The sequence below is a fragment of the Girardinichthys multiradiatus genome, chromosome 23, assembly GCF_021462225.1.
Source record: "Girardinichthys multiradiatus isolate DD_20200921_A chromosome 23, DD_fGirMul_XY1, whole genome shotgun sequence".
NCBI classification, from domain to species: domain Eukaryota; kingdom Metazoa; phylum Chordata; class Actinopteri; order Cyprinodontiformes; family Goodeidae; genus Girardinichthys; species Girardinichthys multiradiatus.
This window is the reverse complement of record NC_061815.1, coordinates 43765345-43789667: the sequence shown is the minus strand read 5'-3', so window position 1 is coordinate 43789667 and position 24323 is coordinate 43765345. Positions and strand designations below refer to the sequence as shown.

The window sequence follows — 24323 nt, the reverse complement described above, 5'->3', positions numbered from 1 at the left end:
TTTTGAAGGGTGTTTTAAAGAAAGGGGCATCTGTGCCATGTACAGTAATAGAAAAGATTGAGTTATAGATTACCAAATAAAAGGTCATACACACTGATTAATTTATAAAGCAAGGTATACATTTTGCTCTGGTTACATTTTAATTGGAATGTGAGGGACAATTTTCTTTAAAAAAAAAATAATTTCTTTATGTATATTTTTTTCCCACTGAATACATGTAGTCATATTGAAGGTTAGATTATGCTACTGCTTTATAAGATTAATTATTTTAAAGCTTTTTTGTACAATTTTACTAGGATTGCCAATAATTGTGGGAATTATGCACAGGGTCTCTTATAGACAATGCAAAATATGTGAGGTAATTTGTATTAACTTTCCTCTAAAACAAAGAAAAACAAGAGAGGGGTGTCATTTGTTTCTTTTGGGCTCTAGTGGTCTTATTCTTAAAGTTGTCAAACTCAGAGGATGTTTTGGTTCATATTTATACAGAAATGTCAAAAATGGACCAACATTCAAGAAGCACTACAAGTGTCAATGACTTGATGACTTTCTTAATGATGAGAAACACAATTTTTTTAGGTTTTATTGTTCCTTTTTAACACCATGTGTGCATCATATGGTTCACACATGAGTCGCTGCTGTTCTGCACCAAATTACTTTACAAAATTCCTGATAATTGCTCAGAAGAGAAACCCGAGTGACAAGGAAAAGAAAAAGATGCCCCAAACCAGTGATGAAACAGTGGTGGAGCTTTACTGCAGTCAAAACAACATGTTTGTTTCCTCTGTGCGCCAGCTGAGGATTTATGGGCCAAACAACAAAAGAGAGCATTCTCAGGTGCTCTTATTAGCAACATTGATTACAAGGTTTGGAAAAATGGACAATTACTGGAAAAATGTGACCAGACAAATTTAGGCACATGTGATGTGCATATGGTACGGCAGTGAAAAAAGGGGGGAACAGGAGCTCACTAAATGGTTTTCAGTTTAACCATATATCACTGAACAATAGTGAAAGGAAAACAATGACTGTGCGGTTTTGCAGGTTTCGTTTTTTTCAATGACTATTTGGTTTCTTTAAAACAAAGATTGGAAGGCAAACCACAAAACCAGACACACAAACATCTAGTAGTTAAACTTCTGGTTTGCTGAAGGTGGGAAACAATGGGACGAGTGCAGATTGTCTGACTTTAGCTCTCATGGAGGTTTCTGGTATCTGCTGATAGAGCTCCCTGCCTGCGGACAGAAAAATAAACTGTGAGTTAGGATGACAAAAGGCAATAAGCAGAAGATGTGTTAGCTCTACGGATAAAGGTCCTCCAGGAAAAATGTTTTGGCTAGATAAGTCAAATAAAATGATGTATGCAGTGACTGTTTAAACTAGAAATCAAGACTAATTCAATTCATTTTAATCTGGCATTTAAAGTGATATCTCATGAAGAGGATAGGCTTTGGACCACATGGATGTAGATGATTAAATGTGACCAGGAGGTCTATAAAATAAAGAACGTAGTGGTAAACTGCTCATAGGATTGGTGGAAAGATGATATTAACATACTTTGGTACAGAAAATCTTCAAACAAATTTGTGATACCACAGAGGTTTCCCAATAAATAAATATAACAGTATACGAAAACTGATTAGATATGGCTAATTTAATGAAAGCACACCTTGAAATCCACATTAAGCTACAGGGATTTGCAAAAGTATTCATTCCCATTGAAGTCTTCAACATTTTGTCACATTACACCCACAAACTTTATTGTATTTTATTGCCCTTTAATGAGACAGACAAACACAACGGCATGCATAATTATCTAGTAGAAGAAGACACCTGGTTTTCATTTCAGTAATGAAAATATTGAAAGCGTGGCCAAGCTTATTAAAGTGCACAACTAATGGAGGTCCTGTCAAAAAAATTCTTCCACCCGAGTTGTGGATTTATGCAGCTCCTCCATAGTTACCATGTCTCTCTTTGCTGCTACTCTGATTAATGCTATTCTTGCATTAATCAAGGTTAGATGGATGGCCATCTCTGGGTACATTTCCAATTGTGCCAAAGTCTTCATTTTCGGATGACAAATTGAAAAGCGCTCAGTGAGATGATTCAAAGCTTGGATATTGTTTTATAACCTAACCCTGCTTTAAAATAAATCCTAAAATATAAAAATGATGTTCCATTGGGGCAAACAAAAATACTGGTGGATTGAAAAAGCTAGAACATTTGACATATAACAAGAAAGAAAGCAGAGGCTTCAGTTTAAGGACATATGGCTTATGGTTGTTGGGGCCAGACAGGCCAGTCTGAGTATGTCAAAGACTTGTGATCTACTGGCATTTCTATGCACAACCATCTCTCAGCTTAAGAGAGAATGGTCTGAAATAGATAATAAAATCCGTGAGAAGCAGTTGTGTGGACCAACATGCCTTATTGATGGGCAAATTGGTTTCAGAAGACAGAAAGGCAGCAGTGGCTCAGATAACTACTTATTAACACTAACATATCTGGAATATAATCTTTGAACATACAAAATGTTAAAACTTTAAAGCAGGTAAGACCACACCTGGTCCCACTCTGTCAGCAATAAATAGAAAGTTGAGGGTATAATTCACACAGGCTCAACAAACTGGATTATAAATATAAATATGAAATATGGAAATATGATTCAGTCTTATAACTAGGGTCTCTCCTCATTCTGAAAACACATCCAAACAGTACTGTTAATACTTAAAACAAATCTTTCTCCCTTTTCAGACACAGTTGATCTCCGTGCATACCAGACCAGCAGATATTGTGACAGCAAACCTCAAAGATGGCATTGCACAATCTGGCTCTGGTAACCAAAACCATCAGTCCTCACATAATGGTTACAGTCAGAATCAGCGAAATTCTTCAGGCTGGTAAGAGTTTTTAAATATATTCACCAAAAAGAAGAGTGTTTGCATATGGTTAAGGCCTAGATCTTATAGAAAAGCACAAGGGGGTAATCCAAACGTGACCCCAACAACTTCAGTTGTTACTAAATTAATGTAAAGCAGCAAATGTCTGAAAGGGGCTTTTGTCATGTCCAGACAATGTGAATCTGCGGTCTCCATAAATCATGTCGGAGCTGGTAATGTGTTTTATCGTGGCTGTTTCCTCCATGTTTCTGACAGTCCCTGCTCCTCCAGAGAAATTTCCGCCCTCTCTCAGCTCTGCAGGGATCGAAAGGGGAAAAAAAACAGTCTGCATCATCTGCTCTCAATCAGAATAATTATCTCAAGAAATGCAGTGCAGAGCCTGTGCGAGGTGAGGGGAATGAAGCACAGAGGCTTTTGGCGAGCACCTCCTCCAGTCATTATTAGTCATCTCTTTGCTGCGTTGGAAGCGGACTGGGAGGAGGCCCTGTGCAGCCAGCAGACAGACAAAGAAAAGGCATGATGAGATTCTGGTGCCAAGGAAGGATCAGCCGTCTCTGACGTTTCTGGAAGCCCAATGGCCTCCAAAGGGACTGACAACCATCCGCACACAAGTATTAGCCTTATGTTCAGTCTCACAGGCTTCCTCGCATTCCAAGTTTTTAAAATATTAAACGCATCATAAGGAAAACACGGGGGCTTTTATTAAATAATCCCCAGAGCAGCCAGCAAACACCTTTCAACATCAAACCCTGCAGTAGGATGAAGTGTTTGAGGTCCTGTCAGGATTTGTGAACGTTTTCTGGAAGAGTTTCTGGGACTTTGTGGGGTTTCCGGCTTGATTGCAAAATAGCTTTTAAACTCAGCCCTCAAACATTTTAAAACGAACAGCAGACAAATAGAAAAAAATAAGAGTCATTTGACTCTGGTACCCATTAAGTTTTCATTTTAAGAGCGTTCTGGCGGAATTACAAGTCCACAGGGGACTGGAAGTCACCCTCAGATAAAAATTATGTTCTGAATTTCTGGTTCAACCCTGAAATTTTAACCAATCTGAAAGATTAGACTGGCCTCTGAAAGTGCTCTTTGTAAAAGCTGCTTCATGTTCTCCATAAAAGACAAATTAATAGTTGCAAATTCTGTGGAAATAGGGTTTGCTTTGCTTTAGTTTTTTTTATTGAGTTCACACAGGTCACATAAGGTTCTTCAGATTACTGTTTGTTGACAGTTAAAATGGTTAAAACATTTACCAGGAGAAACCCACTATTTTATTGTTCTCATTGTGGGTATATACATTTGTCTCATAGTATAATCAATACACATTTACTCCCAAGGGTAAGACTAAGAGTTAAAATAGATAATACAAGTTTTAAAATACAATGATTGTTCTGGTCGTGTCTCCTGGGTTAACATATAAGGACTCAGGCAGACGAGGTTTTTTTTTATACTTGAGATTCATCTTCTAAGAACCTAGATCATTTTAATTAGGTCCAGATATGAGAAACTAGAGTTGGTCCAAGGTTAACTAAGGCCCTTAGCTGTTTTTGTTTTATTGAATTCAAACATGATAACCACGAGCTAAGGTTATAAATGAGAATGATTGTGATCTGTGGGTGTTTGTGTTTTGGTTTGTTTTCAGATTTTTTGGCGGTTTCATTTCATTCTCTGTTGTCTATTATTGTCATTAGGGTCTTTCCATACTAGTTCATTCCTTGTGTTGAGTTTCTTACTTCGTTCTTGTATTCTGTTCTATGTGCATTTTTTATTCTTTTATGTTAGCGTTAGCCTTTCCTCCCTTGGTTTGTAGTTTAGGTATACTTTGTTTCCTTTATCATGACTGTTTGTTAGCATATTTTGTCTTGAACTAGAATCAAAAAAAGTATTTAGAATGTTCACATTTTAAAAGGCAGGGGGGTGTGCCAGAGAAAAAACACAAAAGAAATTACAAAAGTCCTTGTGAATACTATGCAGCTAATAATTAACCATTAATGAAGGCTATTTAGGTATGATGAAGACAGCCCTTGAAGCTAAGCCAGCCCTGTCTTGAAATCCCTGTGACATCCCAGATTTAAACCAAAGTTTTATTTGGTTTATTAATATAGTTGCGAACATTTGCTCATTTTCATGGGAAGTATAGCCTTTTAGCAAGCAAAGCCATTCTATAGTCTACTAAAATATTCTTTTTTTTACCCTGCACTAGATTAATAGGTGGTTCTGGAAACTACCCATTAAGGTCTAGGAACATGTACGGTGAGTTCCAGCAAAACAGCCAGTAAGTCACACAAACGTATCTTGTAGGTTTCGGAAAGATGTCCTGTAAGTTCCAGGAAGTTGATAAGTTGCAGGAAAGTAAATTGAAAGGTTTAAAAAAGTAATCTGTAAGTTTCGGGGAAGGTACCCTGTGGATTTGTTTGGTCCGTAACCTGTAAGTTCCAAGTAAAAACCATACAAGTTCAAGGAAAGTACCCAGCAACTCCCCAGGAACATATTCTGTTGTGTAAGTTCTGGAAGGTGCCATAGCAACAAATAAAAAATACATTTTCACTACTTTAACTTGACACATTTCAAGGCTATAAGCATTTAAGTGGTGAATTTGACTTATTCTGTTTTAAAATGAGTGAACTTAATTAACTATCTGTAATAGAGGTTAGAATTGCACAGCACTGCCTATATAAACTGTCGTGCCATGCATTAATTTCCTCCTTAAATCCTGCCTTTGTGAAGATTATTTTAGCATTGGCAGGATCATTTCTAACTGTAAAACCCCCAAAAAGGACGCAAAACCCATGAAACTACAAGTATCACTGCAGTTGAATTCTGTTATTTTGTGTCCTTTAAGAGGAGTAATTAAGGTTATTATGGAAGAAATAAAACTTAAACAACTATTTCAAAGATTAGCTATCACTCCTGGAAAAATATTAGCACTTTAATCAAACAAAGTCTCTCCAGATTTTTCTATATCTCTTCCTGAAATGGTACAAACACATACGGATTGATTTTCAGGCTGCAAAAATATTATTGTTTAGACACCAGGATCCGGTAATTAGCAAAGATTTGAAACTATTACCTGTTTAAAGAGCTCCTCGTACATCATGTTTGACTTCTCCACCTGAGACCCCAAGTTTGTCATTGGATCTGCATCCAATGATGTTATACTGTAAAAAAAAAAAAAAAAAGGTTTTTTACATGAGGCAAAAGGGATACAAAAATTTGTGGTTTGGTATGTCACCCACCTGTCACACTTCTGAGCGCCCTCTAGGGGGCGCAGGCTTTGTGTTGGGCTACCCCCATGTGAATTCTTCTTCTGTTCCCCAACCTTCTTCTCCAACATGATGACATGATGCAGCAGAGTTTGTCTCTCCTCCAGCAGACAGTCTTTGAACCTGTGGAGGCCAAAAAGTCCACCAATCTTTAGTCGATGACCAGGTTAGCTACAGGTTAACCTGGTCAGGTAACCAGAGGCTACTTTCCTGGAATTCAAAGCTAACTTTGTTTAAACTTGCAGATTACTTTCTCTATAGGTTTGCTTTCATTATTTCATTAAGAATCTAAAAAGTGATCTCTGTGTTCCAGAAGTGGTTGTTTAAGGAAAGTATCCTATCAGAGCAAAGAAATGATCCTGTAACTTCCAGGAAAGTACCATGTAAGCCCCTGAATTAAAACCTCCAGAATAGAAACCTACAATTCTACGGAAAGTATAGGTTCCACAAAAGTATCCTATGAGTTCAAGGAAACTATCCTATAAGCTCAAGATAAATTATCTAAGAATAATAATAATATAATAATAATAATATAATTTCCTGTAAAGTATTTTGTAAGTTTTAGGAAAACATCCATTTAACTCCAAGAAAGTTTAACTCCAGATGAGTTTCCTGTAAGTTACATAAAAGAAACGTGGGAGATACAGGTTTCCTTTTAAATACCGGGAAAGTTACCTGTGTTTTCTTGTGAAGTACGCTGTTTCCAGAAAGTTTACTATAAGTTCAAGGAAACTACCCTTTATTAGCCAGAAAGGTATCTTGTAAGTTCTGCAAAGTTCTATGTATTTACCAGGAAATGTAGCCTGTAGGTTCTGAGTAACAACCATATAATTTCCTAGAAAGAACTCTTTAAAATCCTGTTTGGTGCCATGAAAGTTCTGGGATACTTAGTACCCTGTAACTTCCAATAATCCACCGGTTGTCCCATGTGGTGTTGCAAAAATGTATGCAAGCTCTTAAACATTCACCATTTGTGCAAATGTTTGACAAATTAAATGGAAATCTATTTTTGCTGATCATAGTCTTTATTGAACATATTTCAGGTTTTCTTTTGCCCTTCCAAAAGCTCGGTGTGTCACACATTATCTTCCCCCTTCTTTTTCCTCTAGCTACTTCATTGTTGTGGTTAACTCTCACCACTGTCATTAACATCGTTTACAGGCAGCAGGTTTCTGCTTTTATTAACCAGGAGTGCACTGCCTAACGCCCAGCTCAAAGCAACAAATTCATTTTGAGAAGTTTGGGAGAGTTAACATCCAGATTATTTTCCCTTTATAGTTCTGAGAAAATGAAGGTGTAATGCTCTGAAGTAGTGCATCATTGATGGATTTAGTCAGTAATGTTTCTCTAACTCTGCACATTGTTAGTATGTGATTTTGCAGCTAAATGTGCATTATCAGCATCATAAAATGTGAGGCGTTTGTGAGTAAAATTAAATAAATTAAATATGGCTATGGTCATGTTTTATAAAAGACCTTGAGGTCTTTAAACAATTAAACACTGAAGCATATCTGCACAACTATGCTTGCCCGACTTAAGTATTGTACATGTAAACTCATCTGATAACAAATGGCTGATGGCTGAAAGTCTGATTTCTGCAAAACATAATATATGTGTCTTATGTGAACTGATATTAGAATTAGAGTCCTGTCACAGACTGAAATCTGACATTAAATAATCTGTAAATTACAGGATTTAATGTTATGGCCTTCTTAGTGTGGTTTATGCAAACATCCCACCTTTTGACACAGCGCATCCAGTACTTCTGTTGCTGACAGAGCCACTCAAACTGTTCTGCTGTCTTCTGTAGTTTACTCAGGCTTCCCTTATTCTCTTGCTGCAGTTCCTTCACCTTAAAAATAAATGTAAAATAAATAGACAGATGAGATCACTTTATTTCCCCTGATACCAGGATGTGATCGAGACAACAAACTCAGGAAGCGATGATTGCACAGTGCAAATATAGATTAGAAAGAAGACTTCTCATGTAGAAAGATGAGTGAGAGCGGTGGAATCTGACATAATCTACAATTCCCAGGCCTTCTGCAATAATTCCCTGGCTTGATCCACTGCTAATAAATGGTCTCATTAGGTTTTCACTGATGCTGCAGTCTGCTCTGCTGTTCTCCTGGCCATGTGCGGCTGTCTCATAGGAAAGTTAATTGTGTAACCAGATTCTTTGCTGTTTGATGGACTGGTTGAGACCGAGGCCAACACGGGGGCAAGTCTTTGAAGCTCACAGTAAATAATAAAGACAATAAATCTGGATGTTGCACAAATACACAGATGCACTAAAGCAAACCTAATACCAGTAAAGTCTTGGAAGTTGACATTTTTTTAAATGTGTCTGTGGTTTAAATTTGACTCCTGAACATATAGATGTCAGTATAATTATTTTACATCTAATAGCTGCTTGTAGAGGATAAACAGTCCAAACTGTGAAACCGTGTAAGCTCTGTTAATTACTGATTGTTTTAATAAGAAAGGACCAAATGTTAAACAATGTGCCCCTATTCTGACACCTGGTGGATAAGAATCGCATTGCAGCTTCTGATATTTCTTTAAAATCTTTCACAAAAAACTGCTTTGTTTACACATTAAACTGAACTGAAACTCACCGTTAATCTCAGTGCAGCTCTGAGTCTTTCACCAACAGTCATATCTTCAGATTTTGCTTCCAAAGACAAAGACCGTTTTTTAAATGTTTTTTGAAGTGATGTCTTTTAGGATTTGGGAAATAACCTCACTCTTTGAAATTATATTTATTCAAACATCCTTATCTCACCTCCTCTTGATGAGTTCTGCGGAGGTCCTTCAACTGTTCTGTCAGGCCGCTGTTGGTATCCTGCAGGTCCTGCAGCTGCACTATCTTACTATTCATAACAAACAGAAAAACACAGATACATCTGTTTACAATATTCTTAGAGAAATAATACAAATTTACCTTTTTGCCTTTGCATGAATAATGGTACCCAAGCTTCTTGTTTTCAATTGCATGGCCGTTGAATAAGTCCTTTTATAAGTCATTTTATTTTAACACATGCAATGTTAATATTCAAATAATACAAAAAGCTATGGGAATTTTATAACATGTAAAAAACTGTTGAAATTGAAACAGTTTATTAACGTTTGTAATATTCTTTCAAAGATCTGATGTTATTTTTATTACTTTTTCATAGAAAGTCACTTAAATCCAAATCAATAAGAAAGGTGACAACAGAGAGTTAGATGTTCAGCACCATCAGCCTGCTATCCATTGTCAGAAAGGTCTTTCTAAAGGTTTTTCAATCACAGCTCCAAAAATACCAGGACCAAACCTGCAGACAGGAACCTGCTGGTTTTCAACCTGGATGAGGGTCATTTAACCAGATCTTTTCTTTATATCAGCTGAGGTAAGAACAAATCCACTGTGCATAGACAACAGTTCCTTTATTCATCAGCTTTAACTTGGTGACTGTGTTTTTTTTTAACCCCTTAGTGAAGTAAACTAGAAACTGAATACTTGCCACAAAAGATTTTTGAACCGAGGAAATATGGTTTCTCCACTCCTTTTTCATGATGACGGTGCCGAGGTTGCAGATATCTTATGAAATTGTTTTCTCCACCCAGCCTAAAGGCCTCAAGATCACAGTGGACTAGAACATGCTCACAACTAATTGTTTGCCAACCACTGTTTTACTTGATGGATTTGAGATTGAACAGATGCAGGAATCCCAATTTCAGATTGGTTTGGACCATCAGCATTCATGTCCCTTCAGTTATCCGTTTTGACGAAGCCCATTGTCTTTCTAAGGACTAAGATACATTGGCTCTGCACTTTCATATCCTCATCTATGAATCTGAAACCTGTCTTTCAGACAGTGTCTGAAGACCCACAGCAGATGATAGTGTCTCTTTCATCTGTATTCCTAAAGTTATCACATTGTGGAAAGATTAGACACAAATCAAACTCTGGGCAAGGCAAATGGCAGCTGTTTTTCTAAGGATTTTCACTGTTTTGATGCAATTGAAAATTAAAGACTATTTTAAAGAGTTTTATGGTAGTTGATTTACAGCTTGATTTGGTTTCAGTGTTCACTAATTCAATGTGCTTTTCCCCAGCTGTTTGAACTTGTTTAGTTTAAACAGCTGGAGGGACATAAAGGAATGTGCTGCAATGAAGCTGTAAAAAATCCAGTATTTAGAAGAACAGCAATGAAATGATGAAGTACTGCTACCAACTAAGGAGAATATTTTAAAAGTTAAATAACTTCTCAAAAAACAAAATAACAGAAACTTAACCTTCTCTTGACTCTTATATTATAAAATGAAATTGTTATGTCAAAGTGATTGATAAAACCAGATTTCCTGTTTTTATTTCCTCAAGATGCTGAAGTCACCAGGGTTAAAATGGGTCTACCTGCGTAGCTCTGCATGCAGGCTCTCTGTCAGTGCAGCATGATGCTGGGCCTCAGCGTGCAGCTCCTCCACCAGACCCTCCAGCATCACCTCGGAGCTTTGCAGACACACCAGCTCTGAGTTGACCTGCTGCAGCAGCTTCACATCCTGACGACTCTCCTCTGCCAGCAGGACCACACGTTGCTGCAGGACGTCCACCAGGGTCTGCAGGAAAGACAGTCGGACTTGAGCGACACTCATTACAGCAGCATATTTAACAGATTAAATTCCTGAACTGTTCACATATCAATCTGTTGTTCAGCAGAGGTTGTGAGATCTCAGTGATCCTGTAGTGAAAATACTGTTAAAACAAATCTAAGAAGTGATATAAAAGAGCCCTAAAGGTCAAACTGTACAGGACAGGCCTCAACCTGCAATAGAGTATGTGGAGAAAAAGGAGGTCAGGCTTTTCAATTCTCTATGAATGCAGTTTGAGGTTTTGAAGATTTGTTTCTTTGCCACTTCTAGACAAGAATCTGCATAAATATTGATCTTCCTTGGGTTCAGACATCATCGTTAATCTATGTATCCAGTGAAAATTAAACTTTAAGGCTCTTCAATCATGTTATTGGTAGATTGGCATGGAAACAATGTGACAGACATTTTAAACATCAAACATTTTACTGAATTAACATTAGTTCAGGTAATTACCCACCCTGATCTACTGTGATTAAATCTCATTAATCTTTCTACCAAACAGAATTTTAGTCAAAAACAAATGAAATGCAAAGAAAATGTCCCGCTGAAATAGTGAGTATTATATTTTAAACAAAAACTCACATGCATGGTTTGTGAATATAACCAGAAATTTAAATAATCGTGTGGTCTTTACTATGCAGTTAAAAGAAGAGTTTGCCCCTTTTCAGTTTTATTTTGTTTTTCCTTATTTAGTCACAGCCCTGCGATGGACTGGCGACCTGTCCAGGGTGTATCCCGCCTCTCGCCCATAGACTGCTGGAGATAGGCACCAGCCTCCCTGCGACCCACTATGGAATAAGCGGTAGAAAATGACTGACTGACTGACTTATTTAGTCACATTTAAATGTTTCAGATCATCAAATTAATTTTAATATCAAAAAGGCAAAACCTACTTAAACACAAAACGCAGTTTTCAGATGATAATTTACATTTATTCAAGAAAAAAAAAGTCCTTTTTGAAAAAGTAATTACACCCTCCTTCAAATATGGGGGACATCTTTATGTGGAAAGCTAATAACTGTGGAGGGGACTATAGGGATCATCCACCTGCTGCTGATGGATCCTGCAGATGAGATGGTCCTGGTTTATCCTGAATTCCAGGTTTAGCTGCTCCTGCTGGAGGAGACGAGAAGTCACCAATTCCAGTTCATTCTGCAGCTTCCTCTCCTTCTCTCTGGACACCAGAAATTCTCTTTCCAGCACTGCTGTAGCGAAAGAAAGACCACACCACGGTCAGGTTGAACACCTAAAGATGGTCTGTGTGTCATCACGGCTGTGAGCTTGTTATAACTAACATCACAATGAAGCAGCCATGTCTATACAAACAGCTCATGTTACAACTGGTGGTATACTCCTGCTGAGGGACGAGGATTAAACTTCTAGGTAACTGCGCATGTCCCAGTTAATTAAACAAAGGTTTACAGCTTTCATTTTAAATGTAATTAAATGTAATATCAAACCATTTAGTTTTTTGCCTCATCAACACACCCAGCAAAGATTGGCAATTAAAGCTTATTATAAATCTCTCCTCTTTCTAAAATTATTCTAACAAGCCAGTGCAAAAACTGATGATTACCAGCAATGTTTTAGTTTATTCAGCTTTATGGTGGTCATTTAAGTGCTAATCTACACTAATTTCCCTTCCTCATAAAACATTTTTACTTGTTTTCCTTTTTACTGCTAGTACTTTAACTCTAATATATGAAAAAAAAAATTCAAACATTGGGAGTTTTCTCTTATTGTTGTACCTTATTGACTGTTTTTGTGTCATTTTAACACTTCAATGTGTAACCAAGAAAATCCCACCATAGAAACTCTAAGTCAGAGTGTGAACAAAGCTCAAGAGAAAGTAATATTAACATCCAATAAACTGAGTAGGAAATTTTAACGTCAAAGTTCTGACCTGCATGACTTACCCTTGTCATGAGCCAAACGGGTGCATTTGGCGGTCAGGTACTGGATCTGACTGTAGTCCTCCTCCCTGTGGGCTCTGAAAAACCTCCTCATGCTCATCGGTCTGTTAACTGCTGGTGTAGATCTAAAACTTTCTTCCCGTGATCCTCGGGAGGAAGGCGTGGGTGTGCTGCATGGTCAGAGAGGACACGGTGTGCACATTTCCATTTAACTTGCTTGCTGTGTGCAGGTCTTAAAGAAAGCTCATACCTGGAGCAGGCAGGTTTAAGCACTTACCCAAACTGCTGCTGTCACAACATGAAGGCGGGAAGTGGTGCTGCAAAGCCTGTGTGTATTGTTTCCATTTCTGCTTGAATAATAGGAAAGCTACAGCATTACTTGTTTCAATCCTAAATTATAGGGCTGATCTGATGTTACATGCAAATCGGTGGAGAAAATGTTGCCTCAGGCAGAGAATATGCTGAAAGAGTCAGGCAAGTTGTATCTAGCAGGTTTTTAAGCTGGAGCCTCAGGCCAGAGCGTCATGCTATGGGATTGCATAAGATTACTTTTCGACAAAAGAAACTATATTTATACTAAAAAAAAGATTAATAATGCATTAGCATTGTGTATGTTTAAGTGTTTCGTAGAAAAACTTGAGAATTGATTGTTTTTGATAAGTCATTACACCTTATTTGCCCAGATGTAAAAATATCTCACCTTTCTGTCACTAAAATATGTCTGTATGTAAATCCATTTTATATGCTGTCAGGGAGATAATTTCTAGTTTTCTGGGACATATTCACTTTTATGTCTGCAAAACCCATAATATATTGATTTATTACATTGAGAAATTGTGGAGATATTGCCCCAATATAATAGTGTTCTGTTAACTGCACCAGCTGTTCTAAGAAAAACCAAGGAAAGAGATAAAAGTCTGATCAGTATCGTGAAAAACATAGTCACAATGTGAAAAATCTGTATTTTTTCATATTTTCTTAAGTCATTTATTTATTTATTCAGCCATTCACCTTCTATACCGCTTACTCCATAGTGGGTCACAGGGAAGTTGGTGCCTATCACCAGCAGGCTACAGGCAAGAGGCTGGGTATTTTCTTAAGTCAGAGAACAGAAAATATTCCTTTTCAAGATTCAAGACTGTGTTGTTTGAGGCTATGGTGACTGAAGCTTTCCAAACCCAAAATTCAGATTATTTGAAAAATAAAATATTATATAAAACCAATAAAAACTACTTTTAATAGAGAAAGGTTTTGTTTTGGGCATTGTGTATCCTACACAATCATGGAAAGACTGGAGATCTGTCTAGCAGACATTTATTAACACCCTCCACATGGAGGATAAACCACAAAGAGTCCTTGCTAAAGTAGCTGTATGTCCAGAGCGATGATTCCAACATATTATTGGATAGTTGAGTGGAAGGAAGTAGTGTTGAGAGGATTGTGAAGCCATTCAGGAGTTCAGGTATTATCAACAAGGAGTGGACTGCAGCTTGAGTCAGAGTTTTGAGAGCCACCACATACAGATACTGTATATCCAGGACAAAGACTACAACTGTAACATTCTTGTGTCAAGCCTCTCCTGAACCAGAGTCAATCTCAGAAGCGTCTTACCTGGACTAAGGAGAAAAATGACTGGACCTTTGTTTAATAGTCCAGTGTCCTCTTTTCAGATGAAACTATTTTCTACATTTCATTTGAAAATCAGGGTCGCCGTGTCTGCAGGAAGAGTTCTTTTGTGAATTCAATAACCTTTGTAATTTGTTTAATTCATCTACATTTATGGATAAAACTGCAGTTATATATCTCTGTGGACAGACTGTATTCCAGAGCATAAGTGTGCATTGTGAAACCAAAGTTGATTACTTCAATTGACAGCTTTAGTTTCGATTCAGTTTTACAGTCGTGATTTATTTTTGGTGTGGTGAAGTTTATCTAACAAACAAAATTAGAAAAATTTGAAAATGAAAGGTGTCTGGAAATTGTCTGCTGAAATAGGAAGACTGAATGCCTCATGTACCTCCTACTTTCTGCCGACAGGTGGAGACAAAACACATGCAAAGGAAAACATTTAAGTTAGTTATTTCTGTCACTTTTATTTCTCTCTCTCTTTGGGTGTAAATTCGTAGGCTTTATATTAATAGCCACAATTCTTGAACCTTTCAGCAAAATATTGAATCTGCACATCTTTCACAGCAATAATAAATAGCCTTTGTTTTACACTTCGTAGAGTCCAAGGTTTAGAGGTCCCAAACTTTTTCTCTGCAAAAGTTTTCCTGCTTCAACACAACAGTTGTATCAGTTCCTCAGTGCCCAAAACAGTTTACAGACGCTTCTTAATGACTTGTTTATTTAATTTGGATTAGGTCAGGTTATCGTTTACATTAATATAAATATCACCAGATCAAACCAAACGTTTTCCTCAAATGCTGGTTCCCTTGATTGTATGAGATAGACCAACGCAAAGTAGCTTTTAACTGTGAAGTGGAAGGGGAAAGAAGCATTTTGGATGATTAAAATCTGAAATGTGTAGCTTGCATTTATATTCTGTCACAACTGATTTAATACTTTGTAGAACCACCATTCACTGCCATTGAATAAAAGGTTTTTTGGGGTATGTCTCTATGGACTGTACACATCTAGAAACTGACATGTTTGCTTATTCCTCTGCAGAACAGCTCAAACTCAGTCAGATTTATAGAGTGTCTGTCAACATCAAATTTCAAGTCTTGCCACAGATTCTCAATTGGATTTAGCCATCCACTTTGACTAGGCCGTTCTGACACATGAATATGCTTTCATTAAAACTATTTCATTGTAGTTCTGTCGGTATGTTTTGGGCCACTGTCCTGCTTGAAGGTGAACCTCCAGCCCAGTCTCAAGTCTTTTGCAGCCTCTAACTCCATTCATATTTCCATCAATTCTGACTAACTTCCTCTCCCTGCAGAAGAAACACATCCTCACAATATAATGCTGTCACCACTAGGTTTCATGGTGTGTTCAGCATAATGTGCAGAGATCGTTTTCTGCCACACATTGCAATTTACACAGAAAGCTAATTTGGGGGCTTTTCTGACCTGGGCACTTTCTTCCAAATGTTTACTCTGTCCGTTACTTATTTCAAACAGGACTTCATGTAGCTTTCTTACAATAGTTTCTTCTTGCCACGTTTCAATAAAAGCCAGATCTGTGGAGTGCACAATTAAAATTTGTCCTATGGACATTTTCTCCCACCTAAGCTGTTAATCTCTGCAGCTCCTCCAGGGTTAATATTGGCACCTAGGCTGCTTCTATGGTTGATGCTCTCCTTACCAGACATTTATACTGAGATTTATTAATAAGGTGACTTCCAAAAGCAACTGGTTCACTGGATTGTATTTAGATGTTTCATAGTAAAGGGAGGTTAAAATGAAAGCACATCACATTTCATTAGATCTTTGTTTGCAAAGAAATTTTGACCACCACGTTTCATTTTCCCATTTCACAGTCAATCACAAGTTTGTGTTAGGACATATTCTAAGATATAAATAAAATGTATTACTGTTTGTGGTTGTAAGATGAAAAAATCAGTAAAAAACAAAACGGGTTTGAAAACTTGTGTGATGGAGGTCATATTTAGTTGGATTTTATTAGGTTTCTGTAAAGCGCACAAGCTTATTTGATGTTATATTACAAATTTCAACGCAACAGAGAGGATGTTCAAAAATGGCATTTATTAAAAATAAAAAAAGAGAAAAAAGAAATCACCATGCCCGCTGTTCCTTCAACACAAAAGTTGTAGATAAAAAATGGAACTGAGCGTTGAATCGACTATAAATACAAATATTATCCTCTCATCATCATGAGGAATAGAAACAAACATAAAACACAGAGAAGCCCATTCCACAGTTACACACCAGCCTCCATCACATTGAAGGGCTTAACAGCAGGTTAAACAAAATTAATCTGAGAACATTTATCTTATTGAGCTTCAAACTGAAACAGTACCGTACAGATGTTCACACCTCTGCAGACGGACTTGCATACCATTGTTCTGATCACAAGAAGGTCAGTAGCAGCTTCTCTTATTTTAAGTTTTAACAGGAACAATCAAGACTTTGTCATTGTGAGGCTGGTAATACCATCAATGTCTTCAGTCAGGTTGTGGGAACAGATTAAACAATCATTTTAATTTTCAGTGCTGAAAAGACTGGCTAGATGTTTTGTTCAATAATCTTTTATTTCCATTTCTTTTTCTTCTACTTTTTACTGAATGCACAAATAACTCATGCAACACCTAATTGGTCAGTGATCGAAACTGCTTGATTTGTCCTGTGATCACCTGGTGAAACACGGAATATCACCCTGTTCATTGAATGCATCAGAGCTGAAAACTCCCACTCTTTCGGTCTGTAAATGCATCAATAAATGTTAATGCTCTTAGTTTTTTTGTTTAGTAAATGACATAAATTGGGGACATATACTTAAAAATGGATATCTCTTGGATTCTAAATTACTACGTCTATCGATACTTTTTTTTATTATTGAATTTAAATTTACACATGTAAGTTTGTATGTTTCATAGTCATAACAAAGAAAATCTGAATTGGCAGTTCTGTACCGTAAACCATCGGCCAGTAAAAGCCTGATTGGTGCATCTCTGGTTAAAAAAAACAAAGTATAACAAACTCATGTTGTTGTTGTTCTTTTTAGTTTGATCTGAGCAAAGTGGATTGGTTGGTAATGTTAACTTTAACTGAATGATCAAACATTTTGCTTCACACATTGAGACATGTTTTCCCTGTGAAATGAGGAAAAATGTTACCCTGTCTTTTTTGGAAAGCAAATAAATCCCTGAAGACAGAGACAGTGGAAAGATGCAGCTGTGATTATAATGTCCACTGGCAACCTGTAGTAATCCAAAGAACAATACATCCTCTTTTGCTTGAGGCTGCAAAAACAAGAATAAAGTCCTTTCTGGCAGAAACATTTCATACTTCACGAGCACTAAACAGCAGAACTTCCAAGCAGTCTTCATAGATCTCACCCACTGCAGCACATCCATGTCATACTTCTCATACACCATGCATGAAAAAAGGTTGGTCCAGAATATGCATTGAGAACAAGCTGTAAGAACTCCAAAACCATCTTTTTACATTTCCAGGCAACAGACTCAATCCAGAAGCTTGACATTTTAGTAGGGATGGACAGTTTTCCCATGATGGATTTTGTACGGAAAACTTTGAATAATCTTTTGTTTTCCTCTAAATGGAAAATGCATCAAATTAAGAATTTCCACCATTTTTGGTCAGTAAACGCATCAATTTCCAGCATGGACTTTGATGCACTTTTCTGAGTTAAATAAAAAAAAATATTAGATGAATGTTAGGAATATACAGTATGATTTAGTGCCTAAATGGGAATGATCTTGTAGTTCCTTGATTTTCTGTTGGATCTTAATCAACTTGCAGTCCATTTCTTCTTTGATGTCTTATAGCCTCTAGAAAACAAAATCTAAATCGACAGATTAAACCTCAAAGAAAATTGAAAATTAAATTTGAGGGTAAATGTCCTTGTCTGATAAATATTTCAGAATTTATGGGGAGTTTGAAATATTTTTAGGAATAATTACTAACCACTTCACTAAAATTCAATTAAATGAGAATGGAAAGATCTACTATGTTGGCAAAAACATTCAGATCAGCACTTTTTAGGTTATATCTTGTTTAATCTGAACACGGCGTATCAATCATGCAGATTGGGTCAGAGGCGTGAGTTAGAAAATGGTCTCACTGATCTCCTCCATATAACGTTGGTTTATGGCTTTCTAGTGGCTTGACCCATTTTAATAAAATATGGTCATCTGGTGATTTTTCGGGTGCTACGGGAGACACATTTTCAGGCAGACAAGATCTTTCCAGTCTTTATGGGTTTGTCCATGTTTGTTAAAAAATAAAACGTGTGAACATTCCCACTGGGGATCTGCCAGTTGGCTTAACACATAATAAATTCAGAAAATGTAAATAAATGATTGTTAAATGAGTTTGCAACAGTGCCTTCTGAAGAAATCAAATCAAATCTAGATCTAAACCTCTCCCTCAGAGCAGAGCTATGTTGACGCTGCACCTTAATTCCTTGTTTAGATCCTAAAGCAGTTTAACAGCCACCAGCTCAAGACCTGACTGTATGCTTCTCATTCAGGAGCTGCTGGGGCACCGACCTCCAAGGAGTTTTTATCCTGGTAAAGGAGACTGGGTGTGCAGCAAAGTTGTAGCGAATGTGCTTGGCTCTCTAACAGGGCTGCTGTCCTGAAGCTAATCCTACAGTAAGTGCTGGCTGCTTTAGGCTTTTCATGCTTTCCAGATGTTCCAGTAGCAGAACTATCTCATCCACAGTTTAAACAGAGCAAAAAGATGCTTTGCAAGATAGAAATAAAGTCTGATGTTTGGGTGCGTCCTAACCTGCTGTTCCTCATCCTGGATTCATTTCCTAAAAAAACTGATTTAAAACTCATATATCATCAGATTTTAGATGTTATATGAAAAACCTAAAAGTGATGAGTGTATGAGGCATTAAGTCACAATCAATCTTTCTGTTGATTTTCAAAGATTTCTAACACAAAACAGTCTTTTTGAGTCATGTTCCCACCTACAATATATGGATAGAGACTGACTGGTAGACAGTCACTATGGCTGTGGACAGCAAACCTATTTTCTTGAAAAAACAAAACACTTTTAATGGGAGGCTGTCAGCTGGCCACTTACTGGAAACACAGAAAAAGGATGGAGTGAGCAATTCTGCTACAAACCTCATCAGTTCAGGAAACATGGGTGAGCTCTGTGAAAGTAAATATCTGAAGAAAACGGATTTCTCATCACAAACCGAAAACAATCTTTAAGTTTCGGTTCTGTTTTTTGAAACGTCTTGCCCCAGAACTCTGAAAAATGTATTATATGATCAGATCAGATACAATTTGATCACATTTAAGTGGAGCAACCACCCAAAGCTGAGGCAAGAGGACACAACACAGTATGAACCATGGCTAGAACAGATAGCTCGAGCAGGGAGTAAACAGCCAGACCACCGAGGCCACAAAAGTTATGTTTGTGAGCATGAAGTTTATCAGGTAAGAAAATACTTTTTTTTACAGTGATGTTTACTTTTTATGTGTCCTCCGTCAGAGCTAAATAGCTGCTGATGTCTGCATATTGCATTAAATCAACAACTGCTCTGCCCAAGCAATCCTCCTGCATGTTTTCCCATGATAATTAGTTATGGAGTGATGTTTTTTTCTCCTGGTGTCTGAGCCAAATGAAGGAGAGAACATCTGACTGCAGAATTACAAGCCTGAAAAGTTCTAATGACGATAATGGTGATGATTTTTACCCTTGAAGCCACATGCGACTGCTTCAAAAGATGCTCATTGTTGCTGTGATGCCGTCCCTAATGTACTCAGGTTCTTACCAGGTTTCAAAGCCTAATGTGAGTCACTTTACGTTTACAGAAGATGTGAAACACCTGCACTATTTTAGCAGAATGTCACCCTTTAATACCAACGACAACCTGCCATGTTGGTCTTTCTAAGTCAAGCAGTAGTTCAAATGATGACAATGTCGATGTACACATGGAGAAAACTCAGAGAACAAAAGCCAGAAAACAAAACCTAAAACAAATAAAAACAATCAGAGTAAAAGTCATAAGTTTCCATCTTTCTTGTGTCAATTCAACATGAAGCAGACAATTAAAAAAACAAAGAAGTATTGCACTCGTTTGGTGTGAGTCTATGGATGGGTGGTCATCAAATAAATAACAACAACAACCAAACAGTAATACCATAATAATAATAATTGCAATGCTAATAAAAACAGTTCAGACTAATGTAACCCCATGCCCCGCTGTTCACCCTCATTTGGCCGGTTTACCACTGCTGCCAACTGAAGTCGTCGTTGGATCCGAAGACCAGGAAGAAGCCCAGGATGGTCCCGAAGATGACTACATTACCTGTTAACACGAGCGCACACGCTCCCCAGGCGATCTGCAAATCAGTACGTTAATAATTAGGTGAACAAAAGACCTGCAGAGCTTAATCAGGACACTTAACTGAAGACAGAGAGCTTTAAGGTTCATTTGTCCAAGAAAACTCTTCTTCCAATATAAAAAACATCCGTCTCTCATCCACAAGTGTGAGTATAAATATTTAGTAACGACCAACACAAATTGTAAGTACCAGCAAGTTGCCATGACTTACTACTTCAGCTCTAGCGAAAACAATAGGCAGGCCAAAGGCTGAGATGACGATGCCCGTCGTGAGGAAGATGGCCAGCTCTTTGCAGGCGTTACTGGCAGAGTCTGTGTCATCAACCACCCGCCGCGAGATGCAGTAAGGGATGGGGGAGAGGACGTAGAAGAAGAGGAGGAACAAAGGCCAGTATTTGCTGCTGAAAAAAAAAAACAGGAAGCAGGACAAATGAAGGGCACATAAATACTCACATGGTGATGCGGGATGCACTGAAGTGACCTAAAGGAGAAAAAAGCCAACAAACTCTACAGTACTTATTTCAGGGATTGAAATGACAAGTCTATTGCATTATTCATCGAGCTACCACTTGAAACTGACAATTTTTTAATTCCTCAGTTAAGAACAGGTGTGTTTTTAAGAGTCTAACATCAGCATTACAATCACAAATGTTTATGTATTTCATAATAGATTTTATGTGACAAAGTGTAATAATAAAGATCTTAAGTGTGTATTTCAGCTCCCCTGATTGAATGTTTTGTAGAATCCCCTTTCGCTGAAATTAGAGCAGCAAGTCTTTTGGGTATGTCTCTACCAGTTTAGTACATCTAGAGACTAAAAGTTTAGTTCATTCTTCTTTGCAACATAAATTAAGCTTAGTCAGATTGGATTGAGAGCATCTGTGAACCTTATATTCCAAGTCTTGTCACAGATTCTCAATTAGATTTAGGTCTGGACTTTGACTGAGCCATTCACACACATAACAGGTTCTCCAACCTGAGCTGTGGGTCTCTGCAGATTTACCATGGGCTTCTTGGCTACTTCAATGCTTAGTGCTCTCCTTGTCTGGCCTGTCGGTTTGGGTGGACGTCCATGTCTTGGTAGATTTGCAGTTATGTACTATTTTTGACGAATTGAACCGTGATGTGAGACATTCACAGCTTGGGATATTGTTTTAAAGTTCCCCACAACCTTCTCCCTGACCCGTTTACTGTGTTCCTCTGTCTTTATGATGCTGTTTGTTTGCTAATGTTCTCTAACACACATCTGAGGCCTTCGCAGAACAGAAGCGTTTATACTGAGATTAACTTACACAACGATGGACTCTGTTTACTAATTAGGTGACTTCTGAATACAATATCCTGCACTGGACTTTAATATAAATAATGTCAATGGGTATGAATACTTATTCAAGTCAATATTATAAAAACAAGTGGTTCGGTTTCTAAAAAAGGAGTTAAATGGCACTTTGCCTAACTATCTCTTAGAATGAGGTGCCAATTTTAGTTTGTCATCCAGCTGATGCTTGGACAGCTTGTTAGGATCTTTAACGTGGCTGTCGAACATCATCTCCTCTGGACCTTGAGTTTTTTATTGTTATTCTCTACAAACAGCAGACAGATTAAATTACTGGACTGTTCTATTATTGATAGTGTTGCTCAGATCTGCAGCAAATGCTTTATGGCAGCAGCATCTTCTTCTTTTTCAGTCTGATGGTGATTTCAAATTTTACAATTTAAAACACCAACAGTCACTAGTAATTTATGGCAGATATTTGTACAGGGGGCAGAATTTACATGTGGTAACACCAAAAACCAGAAAAAAAAAAAAGGACGGAAGGAAGAAAGAGCATGAGAGAGTGAAGAATGAAGAAAAGACTCAAAGAAGAAGTAAAGAAAGGATACAAACAAAGACAGAAAGGGAGGACTTAAAGAAGGAAAGAAGAAGGGACATAATGGAGCAAATGATTTATTAAGCAAAAAGGGCAGGAAGTAGATAAGGAAGAAAGGGAAAGGAAAACACAAAGTAGGACGGATAGAGAGATGGACAAAACATTTAGACAAAGGAACAGTGAATAGTCTGAAAATAAAAATATTTATCCATACCCTTATTTTTTTTTCCACACATGTCCAAACCTAGGAAAATCTGAAAACAAATGCCATACTTTTCCAGACAGTAAACCCCCGAACCTGATTAACTGCTGTGCTGTGATCACCCTAACACAGTGTGTGACGGTTGTACTCACTCAGATACTGGTAGAGTACATCCAAGCATGAGGAACATGAGGCCGATGGCCCCTCCGAAGGAGAGGCTGATGAGAGCTGTAAGAGAGGAAGAGGAGATCAGACTGAATTATCATCACAGAGGCTCCACTCACTGACCCGCAGCAGCATCAGAGAACCAGCTGAAGAACGAGGCTGAATCATGTGATGATCCGACTCATTTCACGTGGAACCGCTTGTGGTGCTACTAGAAGCTGCTCGCTAACAACAGCCGTTAATCCGAGCCGCGAAATTAGCAACAAGAGCAGCTCGGGTTAAAGACGGGCTAACAACAGCAGTAATAGCTACGATGTAGCACACGACATGCTACACATTAACCGTGAAAGCTGGGAAACAGACGTTTAAAACACAGCTAGAATCAGTGAACGGATGAACCGTTGCTAATATGCAAACCCCCCGTTAGCTGGATGGGTGTTTTAAACAACATTACTTTCCTCCTGCGCATTTAAAACTGTTACATCATTTCAATTTACAGGAGTCCTCAAGGAACAGAGGAGCGGGTTTCTTATACCTTTAATCCCTGCCATTTCTTCTGGACAAAAGCTGGACACACTGCCCTGACGGATGACAATAGTACCCTCTTCTTCTCCTCCTCTTCGGATGAAGAGTTCCGAAGCTGCGGCATTCACGTGTTACTGCTACAATCGGAATTATACGTTTTCACATAAAAACAAGTGGATCTACTTCTTTAAAAACTGTAATACACGTGTAGAATTAATGAATGAATCAGTCAAGCTTTATTAACACACTTAAGTCCATGGTTACACTGATAAAAAAGAACACAACACATAAAGCCATGATGAACTTTTTTATTATTATTATATGAACTATAAAAATATAATTCAAATATAAAACAAGAATACAAATATAATCTACAATAAAAACAGACATATTACACATAGCACACTAATAGGAATCAACGTATACACAAACATTTAGCCAGTGCTTCATTAGACTGGATAGGTAACAGAAATAACTCACAGAATTTGTGTGCTGACATTACAGTTAGCAGAACCAACTTAAAAGTGCTTTAAAATACAAACACTCGCTTATTATACAGTGAGCTGCAAAAGTGTTTACCACTGGACCTTTTTTCAGATTCTTTTCAACATTGGGGTGCATATTTCAGTGTGTGCAGCTGCAGCCTGAGTAGCCCTACCGTCTCAGTGTGGATTAGCACGAGGGAATGGATAGAAACACATAAAAAAAACATAACAGGTTTTCTTCCAAGATTAAAATGTAACTCCATCCATCTTCCCATCCACTCTGACTAATTTTCTTGACCCAGCTGACGACTGGCATTCCCACAGCATAATGCCGCCACCCTCATGTCTTACTGTGCA

The 24323-nt window shown here is 37.7% G+C and overlaps 2 protein-coding genes across 4 annotated transcripts; both read right to left on the bottom strand.

The window, feature by feature from the left end:
- Positions 1-543: 543 nt before the first annotated feature.
- Positions 544-13130, bottom strand: LOC124860606. 2 transcript variants are annotated; one of them, XM_047354053.1, is made up of 9 exons: positions 12983-13130; positions 12709-12875; positions 11840-11997; positions 10557-10759; positions 8943-9030; positions 7897-8009; positions 6131-6280; positions 5965-6052; positions 544-1235 (listed from the first exon to the last, which is right to left on the bottom strand). In XM_047354053.1, the coding sequence occupies exons 2-9, from the start codon at positions 12803-12805 to the stop codon at positions 1197-1199; spliced, it is 936 nt and encodes a 311-aa protein (XP_047210009.1). In that variant the 5' UTR covers positions 12806-12875; positions 12983-13130; the 3' UTR covers positions 544-1196. The 2 variants fall into 2 exon arrangements, with proteins under 2 accessions (XP_047210009.1, XP_047210010.1); XM_047354054.1 differs by lacking the exon at positions 12983-13130 and having other exon boundaries at positions 11840-11994; positions 12709-12962.
- Positions 13131-16396: 3266 nt separating this feature from the next.
- On the bottom strand, positions 16397-23604 carry leprotl1 (leptin receptor overlapping transcript like 1). 2 transcript variants are annotated; one of them, XM_047354011.1, is made up of 4 exons: positions 23492-23604; positions 22944-23019; positions 20930-21119; positions 16397-20716 (listed from the first exon to the last, which is right to left on the bottom strand). In XM_047354011.1, the coding sequence occupies exons 1-4, from the start codon at positions 23505-23507 to the stop codon at positions 20600-20602; spliced, it is 399 nt and encodes a 132-aa protein (XP_047209967.1). In that variant the 5' UTR covers positions 23508-23604; the 3' UTR covers positions 16397-20599. The 2 variants fall into 2 exon arrangements, with proteins under 2 accessions (XP_047209967.1, XP_047209968.1); XM_047354012.1 differs by having other exon boundaries at positions 20930-21116.
- Positions 23605-24323: the final 719 nt, after the last annotated feature.

Coding starts and splice junctions, on each gene's coding strand:
- LOC124860606 (XM_047354053.1), bottom strand. CDS start 12,805: ATGAGCATGAGGAGGTTTTTCAGAGCCCACAGGGAGGAGGACTACAGT. Junction 6,053..6,130: donor GGCGCTCAGAAGTGTGACAG/GTGGGTGACATA, acceptor TTTTTTTTACAG/TATAACATCATTGGATGCAG. Junction 1,236..5,964: donor ACGAGGAGCTCTTTAAACAG/GTAATAGTTTCA, acceptor TTCTGTCCGCAG/GCAGGGAGCTCTATCAGCAG.
- leprotl1 (XM_047354011.1), bottom strand. Junction 21,120..22,943: donor TGTACTCTACCAGTATCTGA/GTGAGTACAACC, acceptor TTTTTTTTTCAG/CAGCAAATACTGGCCTTTGT. Junction 20,717..20,929: donor TTTTCGCTAGAGCTGAAGTA/GTAAGTCATGGC, acceptor ACTGATTTGCAG/ATCGCCTGGGGAGCGTGTGC.